Source organism: Euleptes europaea, chromosome 6 (assembly GCF_029931775.1).
Source record: "Euleptes europaea isolate rEulEur1 chromosome 6, rEulEur1.hap1, whole genome shotgun sequence".
NCBI lineage: Eukaryota > Metazoa > Chordata > Lepidosauria > Squamata > Sphaerodactylidae > Euleptes > Euleptes europaea.
In genome coordinates, this window is record NC_079317.1 from 104,350,011 (window position 1) to 104,375,150 (window position 25,140).

The window sequence follows — 25,140 nt, forward strand, 5'->3', positions numbered from 1 at the left end:
TGACAATAGCCCTTCAGATGATCTGGTGTATGCCGTTAACTTTTCAGACCGTCTCCTTTGCATCTGGAGTAGGGGTGTCCATTCTGTGCCAATTGTTCTGGCTCCTTTGCAACTGGGCTTTGTCATATGGATAATTGGCAACTACAGCTCCACCATAAAGATTGGCTGAGAGGACAAAATTGTAGCTTTTCATCCACTGAATCACAGCCAGAGTCTCTGGTTCCACCTATGAGGGAATAGAAGTAGAAGAGGCCACGGGGAAGCACCTCCATATTTTCAGCCCGGTTTGGTAAAAGCAAAGGATACAGGAACTTCAGATTGTTGATGTAGGAATGCATGACTGAATTGCCTCCTACCAATAGCCATGGAAAGCCACCATGTCAGAGGTGGGGTTGTAGCATAGCTTCCTCTCTGACATGTTAGTTTTGTATGTGTTCTAAGGGCTGGATTTTGCACAGAATGATTATTTGCTGGTATGAAAATCTCAATGGAGGCGTATAGTCTATTATTTCCCCTTCCTATAAAGAGAAACAACCCTCTTTAAAGTCAATAAAATGACTTAAACTTGCTTGTATCTATTTTGAGATTCCAGCCATTCTAGCCTTCTCAAACTATTGTAAATGAAATGGCATTAATGGGGAATAGCTTGGTAAGACTGGTGTTTGATGTTTTATATTTTTCCATATTGCTGACAAAGAGAACCTGGTTGAATCAGGCTTAGAATGTAATTTTCTGTCTCCAGCCACTTCTGGCCAGACCCATGCTGTCAATGGAATTTTTGGCCTATGTACCAAATCCGTTTGTTGCCCCTTAAACCACTGAAGGACTTCTCCATGAATCTGTCTAACACCCTTTTAAAGTTATCTATGTTCATGGCTTCAAGATTTTGAAGTGTAAGGATGTGTCACTGGCCACCAAGACTAGAATAATTCATGCAATCGTATTCCCTATTACTGTGTATGGGTCCGAAAGCTGGACAGTTAAGAAAGCTGATAGGAAGAAAATAGATTCCTTTGAAATGTGGTATTGGAGGAGAGTGTTACGGATTCCGTGGACTGCCAAAAAAAACAAATCAGTGGGTTCTAGATCCAATCAAGCCTGAACTGACCCTAGAAGCTAAAATGACTAAACTGAGGCTGTCGTATTTTGGTCACGTCATGAGACGACAAGAGTCACTGGAAAAGACAGTCATGCTAGGAAAGTTGAGGGCAGCAGGAAAAGAGGAAGACCCAACAAAAGATGGATTGACTCAATAAAGGAAGCCACGGCTTTCAATTTGCAGGATCTGAGCAGGGCTGTCAAAGATAGGACATTTTGAAAGACTTTCATTCATAGGGTCGCCATGAGTCGGAAGCGACTTGACGGCACTTAACACACACACACATGTTCATGGCCCTTACTATCTCCCCTGGCAGTGAACTCTGCAGTTTAATTACTCATTGAGAAGGTTTCCTTTTGTCTGTTCTGAAGCTATTTTCTGCATACCATGCATAATTTTATAAACCTCTATCATGGCTTCCCTTAGTCATTCTTTTTCTAGACTGAAAATTCCCGAACTCTCCAGACTCTTCCTCATAGGAGAGGTGCTCCAACCTCCTAATCATCTTGTTTGCCCTCCCTTGTACTTTTTCTAGCTCTGCAGTATCCTTTTTGAGATGCAGCAACCAGAAATGCATGCACTATTGCAAATGAGATCACACCATAGCTTCATACAAGGGCATTACAATATTGGCCATTTTATTTTCCATTGCTTTCCTAATAATTCATAGCATGGAGTTTTCTGTTTTCACCACTGTCATATACTGGGTTGACATTCTCATCAACCTTTCCACTACAACTCCAATATGTTTCAATCTGTCTCAACTAGTTCAGACCTCATCAGCATATATTTAAAGTTAGGATTTTTTGTTCCAACGTGCACCACTTTACACTTACCCACACTGAACTTCATTTACCAAGCTGTTGCCCACTCACCCAATTTAGAGAGATCTTCCTGCAGCTCTTCAGTCTGCTGTGGTTTTCATCCTGAATAATTTGCTATTATCTGCCCACTTGGCTACAATACTGCTCAGTCTCAATTATGAACAATTAAATAACACTAGTTCCAATACCAATCCTTGTGGAACCACGGTGCTCTCTTTTCTCCATGGTGAATACTGTCCGTTTATTCCTACTGTTTCCTGCTGTTTATCCAATTTTTAATCCATAAGAGGACCCATCCTCTTATCCTATGACTGCTAAGCATACTCAGGAGTCTTTTCAAAAGCCTTTGGGAAGTTCAAGTATATGATGTCTACCAGCTTGCCTTTATCCGTATGCTTGAGTAACCTGTTCAAAGAACTCCCAATAGATTGGTGAAGCAGGACTTCCCTTTGTAGAAGGGTAATGGAGGGACAGCAGATTGACTACTTCATTGTTTTGAATAAGGTGCACTTGATTGGCCATTGCAAGGGGTTGGATCCTGTGATCTATCAGCAAAAGGTGCTGATGGTATGCTTTATGTTTATGGCATTCATTAAGTTAATTTTTGAGACATTACTGGGAGATGTTACATTCATATTTATATGGAGTACTTAGGTAGTTGCAGCTGTAGCTAAAAAGGGTCCCTGGTTTCATTCTTACAACAGAATGTGATCCTCGAAATATAATCCATAACTATATTCATTTCTGTGGCAATAAAGCTCCAACTAATACTTGAGCTTCTGCTACCTGTGTTTTATGTCTAAGTTTTGCTATCATATCTGTATGGTTACAGGTGGATTTGATTGATTGGGTTGACAACATGTGGCCAAGGCATCTTAAAGAAAGCCAGACAGAATCAACAAATGCCATTCTGGATATGCAGTATCCCAAAGTGCAGAAGTAAGTGACTCTGGATTTGATAGTTAACAGCCATTCACAAAAATTAGACTTCAGAAAGAATGTTCTCCTGTAGCAGCCTCTACAAAAATACTCTATTTTTCAGTAGTACGTGCCTTGGGCACCCCCATATGTAACATTAGCACTGAACAAGAAGTACAATAGGGAGAGTCTCAGAATTGCTGTCCCATCAGCAATTTGCAGGTGTCAGCATGCTTAATATATAGATTGTGCATGATTACTGCTCTAATTCAGACTGGTAGCCGCCCACAGAAATGCAAACGTGATTGGAGTTGAGTTACAGCTTCATGTTTTTAATTTCAGATACTGTCTAATGAGTGTCAAGGGCTGCTATACTGACTTCCATGTGGACTTTGGTGGCACTTCTGTATGGTATCATATTCACAGAGGAGGAAAGGTACAGTAGCATCTCAGCAAGTTGCTCTGTTCTATGGAAGAGATTTTGGAGAAAGGTGGAAGGGAAAAATTACAAGCTTAACAGAGTAGAATTAGAAATCTGAACCCATGTACTTTATTGATACAGGGTGTTTAGTATGTTTGGCTATTCTTATATGGACATGAGCCACAAAATACGTCTGTTACCTTTCTTTCTTCGTTCTTCCTTTTCCTCAGCAGAACTTTGTTCCATATTCCTTTTATCTTTATCTGGGTACTTCTCATAATTGGTTCACAACACACTATTTAACCTCAGTTAGCCGAGTTGGTAATTTTTCATGTTTGTCTTCATTGTGATCATATAATTTCTAACCCTGTGAATCATAAGGTTACTTCTGCTTTCTTCAGAGCTGATTCAGTCTGAGCATATGAAAGAAGGAAGTGCAAAAAGCAGTATGGACCAGGTTCTGTTGTGCTCTGAACACACACTGCCAGTTGAGGGGTTTCTATTTCATTACTCTTTATTCAGATTACCATGGGAGCAATATGCAGCTCATTACCTGGCCTTTAGCACATCCAAACATAGAACCATGAGATCTTACTCTGCAAATAGGGTTCCCTATATAGTGTAATTAATTTAACATAAGCAATTGAAAAAGAAATGTAGGAATAGTTAATCAAATTGTGCTTGATCAGTGTTGCTTCCAAATCTCCAACAGGAGTAGATAATTCAATGGTATGGTTTTAGATAAGACAAACGGCAAGAGGTCAGCATGTCTAGTGATCTGCTTTAAAACTTTGAGTTTTTGTTATAGGGTGAAGGAGAGGAACTTCAGGGCTGCTGTGGAATAGTATCTTGATGTGATATTTCAAGTTCTCCAGTCTTGTCAGTCTTGCTTTCAACTCCTATTTTGTGATTGAGGTTTCAGGGCTTTTTTGTAGTTGGGTATATTACAAGTCTGAACATTACCATTGTTGCATGCTCAAACATACTAGACTGTCCATGGTGTCTTTTCTCACCCCATCTTCCCCATATCAGAAATATAGTTTGGTACACATTTATTTCTTGTATACTAGAGGTGCTTGTTTCTGTGGCTTCCCAAGGATAAGGAAATAGCAGTATTTTCTTGGTTTATTGTAGATGTGGTATAGATATGGAACATCAATAGCTTAACCTTTTTGCACTAGAAACCTAAGGCATGGTTGAAGATTACTCCTATCTATATCCTGGCTCTTCTCTGAGAAGGTCAGGGTGGTATATGTGATATCCCTTGCCTCCATCCTCATGTTATCCTCACAACAGGTCAGGCTTGAGAGAGTGTGACTGGCCCAAAGCCACCCAGAGATCTTCATGGCTAACTGGAGATTTCAACCTGGGTCTCCTGGGTCCTAGTCAGGTACCACATTGGTTCTCCTCTAACAACAACAAATCATTAATTCTTTTTTTAAAAAAAGATATTTTATTAACATTTTCAAGAAAAAACAAACATACACATACATTCACACAGTTTGCACTCCTTCGGGGAGTCTATTTCATCTTACATTTCAAACATCTTATGCATTGTTCTTATATTCTACATTTTAGATATAAAATTTACTATATAGTATAGAAGGAATTTATTAAGCTGATTCTTATATCTAACAATCTATCCTTTCCATTTAACATAATCAAAATAACATTCCCATTTCTTTTGGGATTCTTCAGTCGTCTCTTTCATCAAGCTGGTCAGTCTGGCCATCACCGCAAATTTGTCCATCTTTTGTTGCCACTTTTCCAAATCTGGAATATCCTCCTGTTTCCAAGATGCTGCCAGTACTAGTCTAGCCGCCGTAGCCAAATATTTCTTTATGGTTTCTGTCCAAATCATCTGGCTCAATTCCTAGCAACATAGTTTCTGGGTTCAAAGGAAATTTGATTCTTAAAACTTTCTGCATTTCTTGATGAATTTGTAGCCAAAATTTCTGAACTTTCTTGCATGTCCAACAAATCATTAATTCTTGAACCATATTGAGAAGGAGAAGAAGAGTTTGTTTTTATATGCCAACTTTCTCTACCTTTTAAGGAGAATCAAGCCAGCTTACAATTGCCTTCCCTTCCTCTCCCCACAACAGACACCTTGTGAGGTAGGTGGGGCTGAGAGTGTTCAGAGAGAACTGTGACTAGCCCAAGGTCACACAGCTGGCTTCATGTGTAGGAGCGGGGAAACCAACCCAGTTCACCAGATTAGAGTCCACCGCTCTTAACCACTACACCACGCTGGCTTTGAGGACCAGAGTTTACCTTTATCTGGCCAGAGGGTTTACGAAGATTTTCCCCTGTTCTTGAGTCTTACTAGTGTGATTACATATAACTCTCCACTTTATGATATTTATAATTTTTTTTAAAGTGCTAAATTGAGAGATTCCTGTTTCATTGTGAAACTGCATAAATGCTATTTTTAGTGTGATTTTCAATAATTCTTATTTGGCTCTAGTAAATTTAATTATGAACGGCAAGTAACTTGCAGTGTGTCAATCACATCTTGAAGTAGAATTCCTCTGTAAATGCATACATTTGTTGAATGTAAGTTGCCATACTCTGTTCCTTACTACTGGAAAGAATCATAAGGTGGCTACAAAATGCAGGCATAGTCTGAGACTGCTACAAAATGCAGGCCATGAAGTTTTCACACACTGTCTCTTTAATGATGGCTTGAGTTTTTTTACTCTTCTGCTCTGTGCTCTGCTCACTCTTGGCATACCTAACTGCAGCAGTGACGCTTGTTTTTTCTGAAATGAAATGGCTCTGCACTGCTTTTGCAGTGTGGGATTTTATTCTCATTTGTACATTATTACTGACCACTTAATCAAGGCATTCTGTACTTCTCATGAACAGTAATCCCCACACTATTCACAACAGAGACGTTACCTCTTGCAATAAAGGGGTTAGTACCCTTTCAGCATTTAGCATCCATACCAGTGACTGCATTAATAGCAGAGGTTGTGAGAAGTTAGAGACAAATAGATAATGATGACCACAATGGAGGTGCAATTAATGTGCTGAAAGAAAGGTCTCACTAAAATTACTATCCTTAAATCAGTTGTGTGGTTAAAATGCTCCTTTAAATTACTTTGAGCCTAGGCAATGAATAGGTATTCATTTAGGAAGGTCTCTTTAATCAGTCTCTTTCGACTTGCAGATCTTCTGGTTAATCCCACCCACTCCTCAGAACCTAGAGTTATATGAAAACTGGCTGCTCTCGGGGAAACAAGGGGACATTTTTCTTGGTGACCGGGTGTCAGATTGTCAGCGTATTGAGCTCAAGCAAGGCTATACCTTTGTCATACCCTCAGGTATGGGGATGTAAACAGAACTTCTAAATGTTGTATTACTAAGATGTTTCTGGTGGCTAACATTGGCAATATTTAGTTTAAGCAGCTGTTCCCTATTTAGTTATAGTGAGGATGGCTGCTACATACGCATCTTATTTACATTGGAGGGAATTCAAGGGTATGGGATACAGTCAGCTGTAGAAAATGAGGAAACCACAAAACCCATATTCACTAATCTACATCAAAGCATTTTTCATCCTGACTGTTGAATAAAACCATATACAGTCCTTACGTAGAAGCTCACTGTAGTTTTAATAACATTAGGAGGACTTATGATTAAGGGAAATCCCCTTTCTCTGCCCATTGGCAGCTTTGGGTTCTGAAAGCGTGAATCTGAAGCTAGAAGTGATAGAAATCAACTTTTAGGAGGTATGACTCTTAACTATGCAACTGCATAAAGGACCTAATCTGCAGTGATTCTCCTTCAGGTTGGATCCATGCAGTATACACTCCTACGGACACCCTGGTTTTTGGTGGTAACTTTCTGCATAGCTTCAACATCCCAATGCAGTTGCGGATCTATAGCATTGAAGATCGCACACGAGTAAGTACTTTCAAAGAGTTTTTCAAACAATAATTAATTTTTTTGTTTGAGAGCAAGACTTGTACCTCCATATAGAATTACCAGTTTTTCTTTGCTCTTTGAACACATGAACCTGCCTTCTACTGAATCAGACCATTGGTCCATCAAAGTCAGTATTGTCTACTCAGACTGGCAGCAGCTCTCCAGGGTCTCAGGCAGAGGTCTTTCACATCACCTACTTGCCTAGTCCCTTTAACTGGAGATGCCGGGGATTGAACCTGGGACCTTCTGCATGCCAAGCAGATGCTCTTCCACTGAGCTATGGCCCTTCCTTGCTTAGACTGAGGAAAAAGGAGATTTAAAAAATGTTCTGAGGAGCATGTGCTGTTATATAGTATATTGCTTTAAGTCTAAGGGGATACAGGCATGCACTAGTTCATACTTGGAAAATGTGTTGATGGACTTTCTGGTGTTCTGTACTTTCATATTCTAGCTGTGCTTACGGTAATCCTTGACCAAGGTAATATTGCATTAGAGCACTTGGACTAATAAGCAGTTGAGTTGCTACTAATTATTTACAACAGAATAAATTCAACATTCTCCCACTGAGTTCAGAGTACATCTTCATCAGCGGGTTTTGTCGTTCCCATGCTCAGGGAGGCAGGATCCAAAAAACCTTTGCTTCCTGTCACATATGCTAGGACCGCCCTCTGATATCCACTTCTCTTCATGCCTTAGAGGGAGAAGCAGCATTTGTGGTTAGCTCTGTAGCAAACCTTCTTTCCTAGCCTTTGCACTTCAATAATTATTCCTGTCTAACTTTATTTCTGTGTTTTTTCTTAGTCCTAATCTTGGTCTGTGTGCACCCAGCAGCCTTTTCCACTTGTATCTACTGTTTTCCCTCGTGTTGCCTCTGTCTCCCCCTTCCCTCCCCTCCCCCCTCCTCCATTTACAATATGTCTGAGAGTGGAGATAGGGCTTCAGAGGAATTAATGTCAGGAGACGAGGAGCACGTTGAAGGACTCCTTTTCCCCCTGAAGCTTTCCCTAGCGGCATCCAAGAGCCGTGAAGGAGAAAAACGGGCAAATTGGCCCGATTTGCAGGCGGAGGCACAAAAATGGAGCCTCCAGCCGGGAGTCGTTCAAAACGGTGCAAAAAAGACGCCCATGGACAAGATGGCCGCCACAACTCCCCGTTCGGCCTCTAGAGGTTACGAGGGTGAACTTGATCCCAGTGATGCCGGCTCCTCTGGAGTTCATGCGACTGGGACTACCTCAGGTAGTGTTGAAAATGCTCATTTTTTAATTGCGGAAGGGGGGGGCAACTTAAGTCGGATAAATTTAATGCGGCAGGCATTAAGAGAGGAGTTTGCCCAAATTAGCGACCATTCTTGTGGGGACGTCACAAGATCCAGAGCCTCATCCCCGGGTTCCAGGGCTTCCATCCACTCGGAATTAGAATGTGGGGAATGCTCCAGCGACACACGCCATGCCTGGCCAACTAAGGCAGCAAGGCAGGCACCATTGTCCTCTTCCAGCAGGAACAGGTCCCCTTCTCCCTCTTTTGGCTATAGAGAAGAGGGCGAGTTCTCCTCAGGAGAAGACAAGGAGGGGGAGGAGACTCAAAATCAGGATCAACAATCCCGGTTATTTGCCAGGGAAGATTATCAGGCGTTCCTGAGCAAGGTATTGGCAGCCTTAGATCTTCATGAGGATGAGGACTCAGAGGCTTCCAAAAGTAAGGCTAAGTTTAGGGGCATGAAGGAATTCTTCACCATACTGAGGACCCATACCCGGGCTGTGCCTTTTCCTGAATACTATGAACCTTCTCAAAAATGAATGGGAGAAGCCTCTCTAACAGACAGCTCCCCACTGCTGTTAGAAGAATGTATAATCTAGAGTCCCGAGCTGCTAACCTCCTTCAGGTTCCCTTAGTTGAAGCACCAGTCGCTGCTCTGCAATCCACCGGCTTACTTTCTGAGGATGGGGCTGGCAACATCAGGGACCCTCTAGATAGAAATGCTGATTATGCTATCAAAAAGGTCCATGAGGCTTAGGCCGTATCCATACAAGCATCGGCTACGGCAGCATTGGTGGCTCGAGCATCCATCATGAGGATCAGAAAAATAATTGACCTGACTCCACAAGACAATAAAAGGGTTCTGAGTGGTCTTAACAGAGTTCTGAAAGCAGTAAATTTTATGGTGGACGCCACACTTGATTCCATGACTATGTCGGCCAGGGCACTGGCAGTTTCCTCTATTTCTAGGAGGGCACTTTGGCTCCTGTCCTGGTCAGCTGACTTCGGTTCCAAATCCATCCTGTTGGGATACCCATTCGAGGGTGACCGGCTCTTCGGCTCTAAACTAGAGGACATACTAGCTGAGACAAAAGACAAGAAAAAGGCCTTGCCAAAATATATAAGGAAAGAAGGTAAGACCTCTTACTCTTCTTCCTTTCGTCCCTTCCGAACCTCTCACACCCTGGCAAGGGGCAGAGCAGACAACAGAAGGAACAACTGGAATTCTGGAAGAGGATCCTTTCGCAAGGGCCCCAGATTTAACAAGGGATTCCAGCCACAACAACACTTGGACAAGTCCAACAGATTTAGCAAGAAACCCAGGAAACAATGACTGCTGGGACAGTCCAGTGAGGGAAGACTCCAGCTTTTTGCCAATAGCTGGGACTCCCTTCACCCAGACACTTGGGTGCAGAAGATTATTCAGGAGGGATACAGCCTAGAACTATGCAAATCCCCCCAAACTGCTTCTTTCTCTCCCCCTCCTCTTCCAAACTGGACAAGATAGCCCGCAATCAAGCAGCCATAGACCACAGGCTTCAAATCAGGGCCATCGAACCAGTCCCCCAGACAGAACGGTGCCCCGGGGTATACTCCGTTTTCTTTACCGTTCCGAAGAGAAACAGATTGGCGCGCAATCCTAAATCTAAAGCACGTCAACAAATTTATCCAGCTCAAACGTTTCAGGATGGAGACACTCAGGTCCATCATAGAGGCAGTCTGTCCCCAAGTGTTTCTGACGTCGATAGACCTGACGGAAGCGTATTTACACATCCCCATCTACCCTGAGCACCGAAAGTTTCTCCGCTTTGCGTACAACCTCAGTCACTATCATCTCAATCACTATCATCTCAATCACCCTCCTGTTTGGTTTCTCATCGGCCCCAAGGGTCTTTACCAAGGTCCTGGTGACGTTGGTGGCTCACCTGAGAGAGGCAGGGATCCACGTCTTCCCATATTTAGACGATACCTGGTGAGCGCTCCTTCAGAACAACTATCCTTACAGCACACGGAGACCGTCCTCCGGGCTCTAGAACTCCATGGTTTCCTGGTAAACTGGATCAAGAGCACCCTCTCTCCGTTCCAGTTCATCCATCACCTGGGGGTGTTCATAGATACGAACCAGAATATACAGTCTTTCTTCCGCCGGACAAGATTTCCTCCATTGTCAAGTTGACAAGGACAGTGATTTTTTCCAAATCCTCCGGCCTGTCGTCCTTAGTCAGACTGCAGGGGAAAATGGTGGCATGCATAGGGATTGTGCCATGGGCTTGCCTCCACATGAGGGACCTGCAATGGTTTCTCAAGCCATTTCAACTGCAGATAACTCAAAAGAGGAACCCACGCCTCACCGTCCCGAGACAAGTGAAGGACCGCTTAAGGTGGTGGACCAGGTCCCACAACCTAGCCAAGGGCCAGAACTATCTCCCAATCTGCACGATCCAGATTTTCACTGATGCCAGCTTGTAAGGCTGGGGGGCGATTCTGCAGCAACAAGTAGCACAGGGTCGTTGAACACCGGAAGAGAGTCATCTCCACATAAATCGGCTAGAGTTACGGGCAGTCCAGAAAGCCTTGATAGTTTCAGCCAAGAATCGAGAACAGTCACGTCCTGCTGAGAACGGACTATGTTTCAGCAAAAGCTTACATAAACAAGCAAGGCGGGTCTCGTTCCTCCTCCCTTCATGTAGAAGCCATGACAATTCTGAATTGGGCAGAGGCTCACTTGGCATCCATCAGGGCAGAGCACATAAAAGGAGTACTAAACGAGCAGGCAGATTGGCTTAGCCGGCAGCAGGTGGACGAGGGGGAGTGGTCCTTGAAGAGAGAGACCTTCCTTCAAATAACAGAAATTTGGAAGACCCATTGTGGATCTCTTCGCAACAGGCGAAAATCACCAGCTTCCAAGGTTCCTGTCAAGATTTATGCATCCAAGGGCCGAGGGAATAGACAGTTGTCCCCGTGGCCACGGGGTCTCCTTTATGCATTTCCACCTCTACCAGTGATCTCCAAAGCTCTACGAAAAATCAGACAAGAGAGGGCCCTGGTCATCTTCATAGCCCCTTGATGGCCCCAACGACCTTCGTTTGCGACACTGAGAGAGCTATCGATCCAGGAGCCATGGTCCCTACCTCCAGTCCAGGACCTTCTCCAACAGGGCCCCTTAGTACACCCAGATCCAGCCTGGTTAAAGCTGACCGCCTGGCTCTTGAAAGGTCAAGGTTGCTAGAGATGGGCTATACCTCAGAGGTCGTCGACACCATGTTGGAAGCCAGGAAACAATCCACCAGGCGCATATACAATTTTTCCTGGAAGGCCTTCGCTAGATGGTGCAGGAGAAAACATACTGATCCATTGACCATTTCCACTGGCAACTTGCTTGACTTTCTTCAGGAGGGATTAGCTTAAGGGCTGAAGGCATCTACTCTCACACGACAGGTGACGGCGATTGTGACGGTTGTTCCCAACTGGATGGTTACCCAACGTCAAGGCATCCCCACATAGTCACTTTCTTGAAAGGAGCCTCGGCCATCTCTCCTCCGACAATTCATAGATTTCCGACTTGGAGACTTCACGTGGTACTCTAGGCTCTGACTCGACACCCATTTGAACCCTTACTGGAGGCTTCCCTGGGTCACCTTAGGATGAAAGTTCTCTTCCTCACGGCTGTTACATCAGCTAGAAGGGTGTCGGAACTGGCAGCTTTGTCATCTAGAAAAAGCCTCTACGTCTTCCACGCGGATAAAGTAGTACTACGTCCAGATCCGGCCTTTATCCTGAAGGTTAATTCTAAGTTCCATAGACAACAGGAACTCCATCTTCCATCCTTTTGCCCTCACCCTTCTCATCCGAAGGAGAAGAACTGGCACACTCTGGGCATGAAAAGAGCTTTACGCATCTTTTTGAGAAGGACGGAACCTTTCTGGCGCTCTGAGTCTTTATTCGTTTTTATTTCATCACCCAATAAAGGTTGCAAAATGTCAAAGGCAGCTATCAGCAAGTGCATCAAACATTGTATCCAGCTGTGCTATCAATTTAGCAACATACCAGTGCCGTTAGGAATTACCTCTCACTCAGTCCGCAGCGCCGCTACTTCAGCAGCATTTGATGGCCATGCATCCATGGAAGAAATTTGTAAGGCTGCGATCTGGTCGAGCCCTTCTACGTTCATAAGACACTACAAGATAACTGCCTATTCTTCATCCGACGCGGCATTCGGCAGGAGAGTCCTCCAGAACGTTGTATCAAATATTCAATGAAGACTCCCTCCCAGTGAACGTCAGCTTTTGAAGATCCCGCTGATGAAGATATACTCCGAACTCAGTGGGAGAATGGAACCTTGGCTTACCTGTGAAGGTTCCCTCTACACTGAGGGAGGAGTACATCTTGCCCGCCCAGGATGAAGAATGGATCAAGATGAAGAATGTCAAGTGTCCAGATAAAGCTGAATTTAAAAAAATAATAAAAAATGGTAAAACAATACTTTACATATAGGAATAATAAATAAGGGGAATTAGAATAAAGTATTTTCATGTTCTACTTGTTACTAATTCTTGGTTTTAAGCTGTGTTTTTTGCAATGGCTGCTCCTTGTTCTTTTGGGTGCACGTCTGTCTTTCTGTTTTTAAAAATTCTGCTATGGAAGTCCTCGAATTGGATATCAGAGGGCGGTCCTAGCACATGTGACAGGAAGCAAAGGTTTTTTGGATCCTGCCTCCCTGAGCATGGGAACGACAAAACCCGCTGATGAAGATGTACTCCTCCCTCAGTGTAGAAGGAACCTTCACAGGTAAGCCAAGGTTTCGTTCTCAAACTATAGAAAAACATAAACTTGGGCCAGCAAAGAAGGTTAATTGTAAGTGTCCATCTTGCCAGTTACCCTCCCCTCCAGTTATTCTGAACGATGCTTAACATGTGTTATAGCAAGAAGGTCAAAGCATATTGATTACAAGGGAATTTTGCAAATATCAATGTGTGTTCCATCATGGTGGTAAGGATAGAGACCATAAGAATCATGTTTCTTTATCAGTGATACCAATTTCCTGTTTCCCTTCCTTCTCCCCTTTTATTGCTTCCCTCTGTCCTTCCCACCCACCAGCCAAACTTAGCTTTATCCCCCCTCCCCCGGTTTCCCTCTTTTGATACCAGGGCAGCCTTTTCCTGGGAAAAGTCTAGCAAAGTTGTGCAATGCAGACTGCTCAACTGGGTCCAGTTGCATAGTGTGGACATGCATAGGGCACCTCATTTTTCCTTATATCCCACTCCCCATACTATTTTATCTTTCCCTCTTCCTGGCAAAACCCCATATCCTCACCTTACCCTGCTTACTTCTTTCTATCCCACCTACCAACCAATCTACCTTTTATCTGCCCCCCCCATCTTCAGCTATATTATTTACATCATTTTTATCCCACCTTTCTCCACAATGGGGGCCCAAAGCAACATCATTCTGTCTTCCATTTTATCCTCACAACAACCCTGTGAGGTAGGTTAGGCTGAATGCGTATGACTAACCCAAGGTTACCCAGAGCTTCTACCGCAGAGTTGTGAATCAAATCTCCTCCTAGTCTGTAACTCTTAACCACTATGCAACACTGGCTTTTGTAGGGTGAACAATAGCAAACAGCCAGGCCTGAGTGAGTCATGCAAGATTGCTACTGGGTGTGGCCCTGCTCCCTATCCCTGCCTTTTACTGATAGAAACCAAGGCTTCAACTGGCAGTACTGTTGTAGAGCATTTGTTTAGTAAAGCTACAGGTGCTGCTTCTGTTATTTGCGGGGAGTTAACCCCCCCAGTGATTTGTTTTGTTTAGGTTTTTTATGTATTTCAAATATTTCTACAAACCTGGGGCTTTTCTTAGGCTTGTCTTATCTGTTCATGGCTCCAGTTTCCAGATTTAAGTATATACAGATTTGGCCATGTTGAGAATTAGATATATTGATGAGCATATGATGTACAGACCTCAGATTTGATGAGATCCTTGTGTCTAATGACCATTAGCTAATACCTTAATGTTAGGTTAGATTCCTATTTGCTTTGTGCAACTTTAAGGGCCCAGGGGAGAAATCTGGGATATAATTCTCAGTGTAGAGTAACCAATATAAAGCTCTTCTCTGTAGTTACCAGAAGCAGTCACAAGTTGAGAGAATGAGTTACTTAAAATCCTAAATTTTCCTTATTTGCCCCCTGAGTTTCATGGATGGCCCCAGGGCTATATCAGTCCAGTTAGAAATTGCTGGTATAGTTCTCTGCCTGAATATGATAATTCTGTTTAGCTATCATGGTCTGTATTCTAAATGTGTTCATGCCATAGGTTTATGTAACAGTATAACAATTACATAATTTACATTGTTTATATTTCACCATTCTCACTTGGATTCAAGGAGGATTACACAGAGTGAGTGAATACAGTCCACAAGATGGGCCATTAAATAAACAATGAAAGAGGATGTTTTTTTAGTCCCTTGCCTAATATTGACAACATAACATTTTCCATTTCTGGCGCATGCTGAGTTGACACTTCCAGTGGCTTTTCCACTAACCTCAGAATCTATACTAGGTAGTTGCAGATAATTCAGATCGCCTAAGTGTACCTTTGTCCCAGTGTACAGTCTATGCTGAATCTCATGTATTTTCTGTTGCCTACTCATTGGTGTAAGAGCCCCTTGGCGCAGAGTGGTAAAACTGCAGTACTGCAGTCCAAACTCTGCTGACGACCTGAGTTGGATCCCGACGGAAGTTGGTTTCAGGTAGCCGGCTCAGGGTTGATTCAGCCTTCCATCCTTCCGAAGTCGGTAAAATGAGCTTGCTGGGGGTAAATGACTTGCTGGGGTAAAGCTTGCTGGGGGTAAATGACTGGGGAAGGCACTGGCCACCCCGTAAACCAGGGGTGGGGAACCTTTTTCCTGCCAAGAGCCATTTGCACATTTATAACATCATTCGGGGGCCATACCAGGTGTAGATTTCCTGGTGGGGGGGAGAGGCTAGGGTTGCCAAGTCTCCAGCCACCACCTGGAGGTTGGCAACCCCAGGGGAGGTCACAGAGAAGGCCTGCAGGTCACCCCCGTTCCCCCCCTCCCAGGCAGGAGGGCAGCCAGGAGTGGGCCCTAGCAAATGAGGCGCCAGGGGGGCGCAGCAAGGGAGGAAGGAAAACAGAGAAAGAGGAAAAGGGAGGGAGAAAGAAATGGAGAGAGGGGGAGAAAGAAAGAAAAAGACGGAGGGAAAGAAAGAAAAGGATGAAGGGAGACAAAAAGAGGGAGAAAGAGAGGGAGATAAAAGAGAAAGAGTGACAGAAAAAGAGGACGAAAAGAGAGCAAAGCCTCCTCCACACACACACCCTGCGGCACATGGAGCCCCGAGCGACTGGGCCCCAGTCTCCGTGCCCTCCCCCCCCCAGAGTCCATAAAAGGCCCCCCTGAAGCCCGATTGGCTCCCGCATGCATGCTCTGCATCCAGGAGCCGTCGGCCTCTTCCCCCCCTCACTTCTCAACAGCCGACAGTCAGCGAGAAGGGCTTACTATGTGCCACAGTGTTCCTGCACGTTGCGGCTGTAGGGGGCAGCCTTGGGGGAAGCGTCCCCCTCCCCTCTCGCTGACCAACAGCAGACAGTTGGCGAGAGGAGGTCCAAAGGGCACTGCAGCGCCTCTGTAAGCTGCGGCCCCAGGAACATCCTCGGGGAGGGCCGCCCTCCGCCCCACCTCCGTGGCAGGGCCCGGAGCTCCCGAGGGCCACAAAAAACGTCCTCGGGGGCCGCATACGGCCCCCGGGCCTGAGGTTCCCCATCCCTGCCATAAACAAATTCTGCCTAGAAAACGTCAGGATGTGACGTCACCCCATGGGTCAGGAATGACCCGGTGCTTGCACAGGGGACCTTTACCTATTTTACTCACTGGTATAAACAGATCCTCTTCAAGCTTTTCCATTGGTTTGGCATTTCACTGTCCTGAAATTTTGGTGTCATCCAAACTTTGCCTACTTCCCTGTCTGTACCTAAGTGTAGATCATTTATACACAATACTGCTGAACCAGTATAGATCATTGGAAGATCATACTGCTTGCTTCTCCTTTGCAGACACTGTCAGTTTCTTCTTCCACTCCGCTTGTTCAACCAGTTACAAATTGTCTTATTCTAGATTTGCTAAACTTTTGTAAAAGAGATTTTGAAAAAGCTTTTCAGAAATCAAATTAAGTAATATATATTAGTTTAGTCCCTACCTGCATACTTGGCAATTACAGAAAAAATTAAAAGGTTGATGATGTGACTTGTCTTTGCAAAAACGATGCTTTGTTTTTTGTTTTGTTTTGTTTATCTGTTGAATAATTCTAATTTTAGGGATTGCTACCAGTTTATCTCAGACAGGAGTTAGGCTGACAAGTCTGTACTTTCACTGGACTCTTTAAAACTTTTTTTAAAAAAAAACTGATGTTTCACTGATTACTGAAATCAGCAACCTTACCAGAGGACTAGAAAGTAATCAGTGGTTTTACTTAAGGATACAGCAGAATAAAATATTAGCTACCAGTATTCATTGATTAAACTGCTGTTCAACTTTTTTGTATGCTTGCAGTGGCCCAAATCCCACAATAAATCTTCCCACTGCAGACCTCCAGCTTTCAGGCTGCAGGATCTGGGGTGAGGCAAGGAAGTCCTGTTGCACTGTCAAAAATGCCTTCTGTTAACAGAGATTTACTGTGAGATCCAAGCCCCTCTTATCTCCCCAATGTGATGAACTGGTGAAAGTATGTAACAGCCTTTCTTTGACTAGATCTTATCTTCCCTTACTCCTTGACAGGTCCCAAATAAGTTTCGGTATCCCTTTTATTATGAAATGTGCTGGTATGTACTAGAACGCTATGTGTACTGCATCACCAGCCATTCCCACCTGACTAAGGACTTTCAAAAGGAATCACTCAGCATGGGTAAGAGCTGCTATTTTTCACCTTTTTGCTCCTGTGAAATCCGAGAACTCTTTCTCTCCTCTACTGAAAAGCCTTCAAGATTGATGTTGGAATAAGGAGAGTCATTTCCTCCTTTGCTCTAAAACACCTTCTCATTTTAGTAAAAAGATTGTCCTGTGAGCCCACATGTCCTTTATGTGCTAGCTGGTGTTGCTTCACTGAGGTATACTGTTAACTTTGAAGAAGCAGTTGTTCTTCATCAGGATAGTACCAGAAAGCAGACAATATAGTTAGGTACTTTCTAGTAGTCTAGGATGAATAGAAATTGCCTCCATTTGGCAGTTGAATGGCAAATGGACCCCAGCTGCTATAGCACAAATGTTTTCCCAAGACAAACAGCAGAGCACTGTAACATGTACATTTGTTTATGCATGTGTTTTCTCCAGTGCTGTTGCTGCTGGGTGAATAGTACAAATGCAGAAATACCTCAGTTCCTTTTAAAATTGTCACAGAGGCAGACATTTGATCTCATTGTTATTCTCTTTACTGTCAGATATGGAGCTGTGTAGCTCAGAGTCTGGAAACATAGATGAAGACGATGCAGAAGCAGGAAAGGAATCAAGGCGTCCAGTCACCAGACGATCAATACTCACTAGCCCTGTGGCCAATGGTGCTAACCTAGACTATGAGGAGCTAGGTAGAAGCTGCCGGAATTTGCCAGGTCTTAAGAGGACTATGTCCATGGACTCTGAGTCCAGCCGAGGCTCTCACAATGGCCAGGCCTGGGACTCCCACAGCAACAGCCCTCATAAGGGCAACAAGATACATCTGACACAGTTTGAACTCGAGGGTCTGTGCTGTCTTGTAGACAAGTTGGAATCTTTGCCTCTGCACAAGAAGTGTGTACCAACTGGCATTGAGGATGAGGACGCCCTGATTGCTGACGTTAAGGTATGAAGCAAAGACACAGTTGCTTTTAATTTTTCTATAGTGTGCTAGCCATGTGAATGTATCTAGCCCAATGATGTTTTCCTATGTGAGCTGTGGTTTAGACCAGTGCAGTCCAAGGGATTTTGTCTTGTTTTAGCTTCTCTTTGAGGTTGATTCAGATGTGTTGGGCAAAAATAGGTGTTACAAGTCTGTTTGTGTTTGCTGTAACATATTAGCATGACTTCCTCGTGGCATTTGTTTGCATTTGTGTGTTCATCAGTTTTTACAAAGCTATCCAACATGTGTATGTGTTAAGTGCCATCAAGTCACTTCTGACTTATGGCAACCCTATGAATTAATGTCCTCCAGTATGTTCTATCATTAACAGCCTTGCTCAGGTCTTGCAAACTAAGGGCCATGGCTTCCTTTATAGAGTCAATCCGTCTCATGTTGGGTCTTCATCTTTTCCTGCTGCCTTCAACTTTTCCTGGTATTATTGTCTTTTTTAATGACTCTTGTCTTCTCATGATGTGACCAAAGTACAATAGCCTCAGTTTAGTCATTTTAACTTCTAGGGAGAATCTTGGGAATACTATAGCATGAATTAACTTGATCTTGGTCTCCAATGACCCCTCCTTATACTTAAGAATCTTTTCTAGCTCCTTCATGGCTGCCCTTCACATTCTCAATCTCTTTCTGATTTCTTGGTTGCAGTCTCTCTTCTACAGTCTCTCTTCTAGTTGATGATGGAGCCAAGGAATAGAAAATGTTGAACAATTTAAATTTCTTCTTCTCTTCACCATCATCTTTAAAGTTGTGTACTTCTGTCTTCTTGATGTTTGACTGTAATCCTACTTTAGCACTTTCTGCTTTAACCTTCAGCAGTAGTCATTTCAAGTGTTCACTATTTTCTGCCAGTAATGTGGTGTCATCTGCATATCTCCAATTAACGTTCCTTCCACCAATTTTCACTCTGCCTTCATCGACATTTTTCCTTATGATATGTTCTGCATATAGATTGAAGAGAAGTGGAGATAAAATACATGACTCTACCGTATTTACAATATATGGGGATGGTTGTCATCAACTTCATTGCACGTTTTAATGGTACTTTGCATCTGATATTTTGCTCTGCAGTTTTTATACTGAGGAAAATAAAGGTGTATCCAAACCTTCTATATGAAACTGCATTATGATCATGCAGTCGTATGACTGCTGCTTCTCTTTTAAAAAGGTAAAGGTCCCCTGTGTGAGCACCGGGTCATTCCTGACCCATGGGGTGACGTCACATCCTGACGTTTACAAGGCAGACTTTGTTTACGGGGTGGTTTGCCAGTGCCTTCCCCAGTCCTCTTCCCTTTACCCCCAGCAAGCTGGGTACTCATTCTCTTTTAGGAGTCCCTAAATCATTCTAGGCTTGGCTTGTATATTAGACATGATGCATACCTATTCTCTCCAGTATTAGAGGAGCATGCCTGTTATATTAGGTACCGTGGAACACAGGCAGAATAATGCTGCTGCAGTTGTCTTGTTTGTGGGCTTCCTAGAAGCACATGGTTGGCCACTGTGTGAACAGATGGAACTTGGTCTGATCCAGCATGGCTTTTCTTATGTTATGTTCTTAAGATGTGGTAATTAATAGTAATCTGTATGTAATTGCATATTCAGATGAAGGTAACAGCATATCCACTCCTTCATTAACTTTGGCTGTATCATGCAGTAATCTACATCCCAATCTACATCTCTTTATCCCCCATTGCTCCTCTCTACCATGTGTGATATCATGCGACATGTTCTGGATTCAAATAAATGGATAAAGACGGGGAAATGACCAACTCAAAAGGCAAAATTTAAGGTTGTTTCTTTATTGTAAGCTGACTGAAATTAAGTTTGGAGGAATATGAATGACAAAGGTACAAGTTTCTCACACCTCTAAAGATGCTGGGCATTCTTACTTGCTTATCTTGTGCTATACTACATGTGATGTAATTTGACATCTCCTAGGGGGAAAGTTGACTGAGCCTGAATTAGTGTCTAAATTACCCTAGAGTCTTAAAAGACATGGAAATATTTATTGATGCCACTCAAATTGAACATCTGCTCATTGGAGCTGGCTTTATGCAAAAGTAGTTCTTGACTACCAATTCCTAAATACTACCTTGGAGTCGGAAAACAAAGCTGAATATAGAATCTCTGCTTCCTAGTGATCTCGTGAGCATTAATTAGAATTCTGTGGCATATTTATATCAAGGTCTGCAAAAAAGTATAAATCCATTGCGCTAACTTGATGTTATTGGGTTTTAAAAAATTGTTTTATGGTTATTACTCTGTTCATCTGGTTTTTATCCTCAGTCCTTCATAAACTGCCCCAAAAACTTTTGCTTGTGGTGTGGGTTAAAAAGGTTTCAGATAAACCACACAATAGCAAATCATGATTTAGGCATTCTCTCCTCTGTCCTTTGCTTCCTTGTTACCACAAATATGGTTAGCTCTTGGATGAAAACTGTGGTCCTCACAAATTGCATAAACTTCAAACTGGTTTCATTCTAATTTACAAGCAAACTATGGCTTGTGTGAATAAAAGAGGGGGTGCTTGCAATTACAAGCCTCTGGCAAAGATAGCCAAACTATTGTAAGCTGTAGTATTTACAAGAAGTTCCTTTGTCTCAAGCCTCTGCAAGATGTTTATATGAATTCTCTGGATTTGCAGCAAGATATAATCCTGCCTTAGGACTGTTTCATGGGCTACTCTGTACTTCAGCATCAGAGGCTGGTGTTTGTAAGGTCCAAGGAAGTTATGACACATTATGTTATGTTGTGCTATTGCAGTATAAATGCATAGGCATGATGCTTTGCTTATCTGTTCGTTTGTAGGAGAGGGTTCTAACAGGATAGTTAGCTCTTAACTAACCAGTAATGCAACACATCATCCAGTAATACTTGTTTGGCTGGTATATTTGTTTGCTTACCTGTCTTCTGATACTTGGTTTCGCAAGCTTACTAGTGTACTGAATTTTGAAACTTCCAAGATGTCCATGTGAGAGACACTGAAGAACAGAGAAGCTATTGCTTAGATTAGTTACATTTATGAAGCATTAAGCTTTCCTAGGTTGCTGGAAACTGTATCATCATATCGACATTTCAAATACATTGAATGGCTGTTACAACAGAAATGAGTCTTTCCATCTCTCAGCTGCTCCAGGGCATGGAGATGTGGGCATGTGACCAAAGTAAGAAATGTCAATGTGGGTGTTCACACAGCGACATTGTTATTAAGCAGGAATTGCTGAAGAAAATAGCGAGACAAGGGCAAATGGGGGGGGGATAGAGAAGCACGGCAAACTGCAGCATAGAGTTAAGCTTTCTGTTCTGTTCTCTAAAAGTCTGCCATACTCCGGGGGGGGGGCTGGCCCAGGATTCTCCAATTGCAGTAGTGTTGGGGGAGGGGAGAAGAGTCGGCCTGGGCTGTCATTCTGACCAATCAGCAGTCAGCCAATGGCTTGGTACGCCCCCCCCCCTCCCCAACTCTGCAGCAGAACGGCTCTGCCCTCCGGTACGTTGCCTCGCTTGCTTTCTCGGCCTCTTTTTCTTTTCTGCCATCTTCCGCTGCAAAGCATTGCTGGGAACTGCATGTGGGTGACGCAGCAGCATTGTTTGCAGGCACAGGAAGCTTCCGCTGAAGGGTTCTGGAAGGAGCATGCTGCTGGCGGGGCAGTTGCTTGGGCTGGTAGAGTTAAGGAATGATCAGCTCTTCGGGGCTTCTCTTGTGAAGGAAGATTGTGAGGAGATTGTGTACCGGAGAAAAGACATCGAAGCCCAAGCTCTGTAACTTGGCCTAATAGAAAACAAAGGGTCTCGGAGGAAGTTTCTGAGAGTCTCGGCACCTTCAGCGGAACGAAGTACGCAAGGTCAGGCAGATACGGCGCTTTGGCGCACGGCTCAGAACTGGGAGTGGAATTGTTCTCGAGGAAGCGAGCTGCTTCCCGCATTCCCGCAGGATTGTTGCTGCTGTTTGCCAACGGGATTTTCCCGTCCCAGCACTGTGGGGTGTGCTTATCTGGTGGTTGCTTGGCGGGGACCGTTGTATGAAAGGTATTTGATATAGAGGCACTACAGGGGCCTCCTTAACTCGGCTGTTGAAATAGGGACATTTTTCCGGGTGTTGTGTAGTGTGCAAATCTGCGCATGCCCTTTTTTTTCCCTTGGGGCCGCTTTTCTAACACCCCTTGTGGGAGGTAGTGGAGCTGGGTGTTTCCATCCCAGAGCTTGCATGCCTGTGCAGCCACCCCTAAAGTGCCCCAGGCTAATGGAGAGAGTGTTTCCCCTTCTGCCCTGTAAAGCATGTGTCTTCATGCCCTCAAATGCCGACCTTTCCTCAAGTATAAGCTGTAGGGAAGAGGGTGGGGCTTGGAGACTACACGTTCTGCCGGACTAGCCAAGGCAGCCACTTCCTTCCACCCACAGACTTCTCTTGAAGGGCGGAGGAACAGCTGCCGAGGAGAATGGTACTGGATAAGTGTGTGTGTGTGTGAGTGTATTTTAAAAGAATGGATAAATTTGGTTTTAAGTTCGTTATTTTATATCCGTTAAATAACTTTGTTTAAAATTAGTTAAAGTAAAAAATTAAAGTAAAAGATACATATTAAACACTGCACTCGTGATATCTTTAAAGTGGATCCATGATCCGCTATCAAACATTGAGTGAGAGCTTGCTATTGTATGTAAAATAACAAACTGGGACAAAAATAAATGATAACTAAATGATTTTTCTTAGTGTTTTTACATGCATAAAGAATCAATCAGAAAACCTTAATCTCGCAGTTGTTTCCCTAAGAAGATATAGATTCTGTAGCATCAATGAGAGGCTGCAGATCTTGAAATAAGCTCTTGCATAATATAAAGGCTGTAATTGCTTGCAAATAAGATATATTTTAATTGCTGTAGCATCAATTAATATACTTTGTTCAGAAAGATGTGAATTAGAAAGGTAGAAGTTTGTTAAATCAGTTATTTTAATCCCCTCTAAGGGTGATTTAAATTAATCCACCAAGCTGGGAATCAGTTTCCCAGTGCAAGACCTCCTATGGGAATATGAATCCCCTGACTCTGGTTAATTGCAAGGGAGAATTAGCCCAGCCCATGCAGTGCTCTTTCCCTCTTGGCAGCTAGAAACACTGCACTTCCTGCACATGGGGATGCCAGCAGGAGGCTCCTGAAAATGTAACCATAGTAACCTCAAGTAAATAAAGCAGTTCTGAAATGGCAGTCAGGGGTAGGTGGGGTGGACAGCAGATACATTGGGAAGTACGCTTAAAGGAAAGGATCCTTGATCCATGGAGATTGCAATCACTTGTTGCTAATGCTCAGCCATATGGTTTGGAAGTGACATAGCTTACATTGTGAAAGATAGACCACCTAAAGCAGTATGATTGAAAAGGGTGCCTTTGGTTCCTGCTTGCTGTTTGAGTAAAACAGAACCCAGCTATATATGTATCTGATACAGAGGACACTGCAGCAGTGTGGAAAAGACCACACAGTCTGAAAGGAAGATATTTATGTCTGTGTCCCCCTTAGAGCTAGTGTAATCGCTTGTGAATGAACTATGAGGCAAGGAGTCTTCAGTTCAAATCTTGCTTCAGCCTTTCATTAGCAACATGGGGACAAGAACAACAATGATCTGACTTACAGAGTTATAAAGATTACCAGGAAACCAATGAAGTTCTCTGAACACGTAAACTGTATGAAAAAATACTGAAATTTTATTTTCTTGTCTCTGTTGAAGCTATTACTGGAGGAATACGCAAGCAGTGATCCCAAGCTGGCACTTACTGGAATCCCTATTGTCCAGTGGCCAAAGAGGGATAAGGTAAATGATGGGTCTGTGACTTGGCTCAAATAGCGAGAGACTTTGGTGTGGGGAACATGAAGATTTGGCAGTTGGAAGATCCCTCCTAGTTTAAGATGAAAAGTTGAAAAGAGGTATCTGCCCCATTCATTGTATTTTTAAAGGAGAAGTTGGTGTTTGCATGCTGTGGTTATGAAAATTACAAGTCTTGGAAATTCAGGATAAACCAGAAAGGTCATAATCATGGCCTCAGTTTCTGGGAGCAGTTTTTGCCAAAACCAAAATTAGTTAATGATAAACATAAGCCTTTTCAGAATGTCTGTCACTGGGAGCAAAGTCCTAATTCATTCAGTGCACCATGACTTCAGTTTCCGGTCCATGAGATTGAACTTCCACATACAGCTATCCTAGACCTCTTGAGACAGACACATGCATCCTCCAGTGAGACAGACATAGGAGCCACCTAACGTCTCCCTATCTTTCCTTATCGCTGACAGCTCAAACTTCAGGTTCGGCCAAAGTTAAGATTACCTACCATCCCCATCACCAAGCCCCACACCATGAAACCAGCGCCAAGGCCTGCAACTGTGAGGCCCACAGTCTCTCCTATAGTGTCTGGTGCTCGCAGAAGGCGGGTGCGATGTCGAAAATGCAAGGCCTGCCTGCAGGGTGAATGTGGCATGTGCCACTACTGCAAGGATATGAAGAAGTTTGGTGGGCCTGGTCGTATGAAGCAGTCTTGTGTATTGCGACAGTGTTTGGCGGTGAGTGGCATACTGGGTGGGAAATCTACTTGTGTATCTGGAAGAATTGGTTTCAGACTGCTTTGGGAAAAGGGGGTAGTCTACTGTTCTTTTCAAAAGTAGTGGAAACAGATGAGATTGAGATTCCAGATCTGGTGGCTGGGGTTAACACTGGAATTCATCTGTGGATCACAGAGCAAAGCAAAAAAAAAAAAAGTTACTCCAGAAGTTTAGGGGGGAAATTCTGTGGTGTGACTTGATGCTTCATTGTTTACT

The 25,140-nt window shown here is 43.5% G+C and overlaps 1 protein-coding gene across 1 annotated transcript in view; it reads left to right on the forward strand.

The window, feature by feature from the left end:
* KDM2A (lysine demethylase 2A) overlaps nt 1–25,140 on the forward strand; it is a 52,809-nt gene that overhangs the window by 19,269 nt on the left and 8,400 nt on the right. Inside the window, exons 6-13 of the mRNA XM_056852162.1 lie at nt 2,756–2,862; nt 3,184–3,277; nt 6,435–6,588; nt 7,056–7,171; nt 17,241–17,367; nt 17,900–18,297; nt 24,059–24,142; nt 24,619–24,885. Coding sequence (XP_056708140.1) covers nt 2,756–2,862; nt 3,184–3,277; nt 6,435–6,588; nt 7,056–7,171; nt 17,241–17,367; nt 17,900–18,297; nt 24,059–24,142; nt 24,619–24,885 — 1,347 coding nt within the window. The remainder of the gene's footprint in view (nt 1–2,755; nt 2,863–3,183; nt 3,278–6,434; nt 6,589–7,055; nt 7,172–17,240; nt 17,368–17,899; nt 18,298–24,058; nt 24,143–24,618; nt 24,886–25,140) is intronic.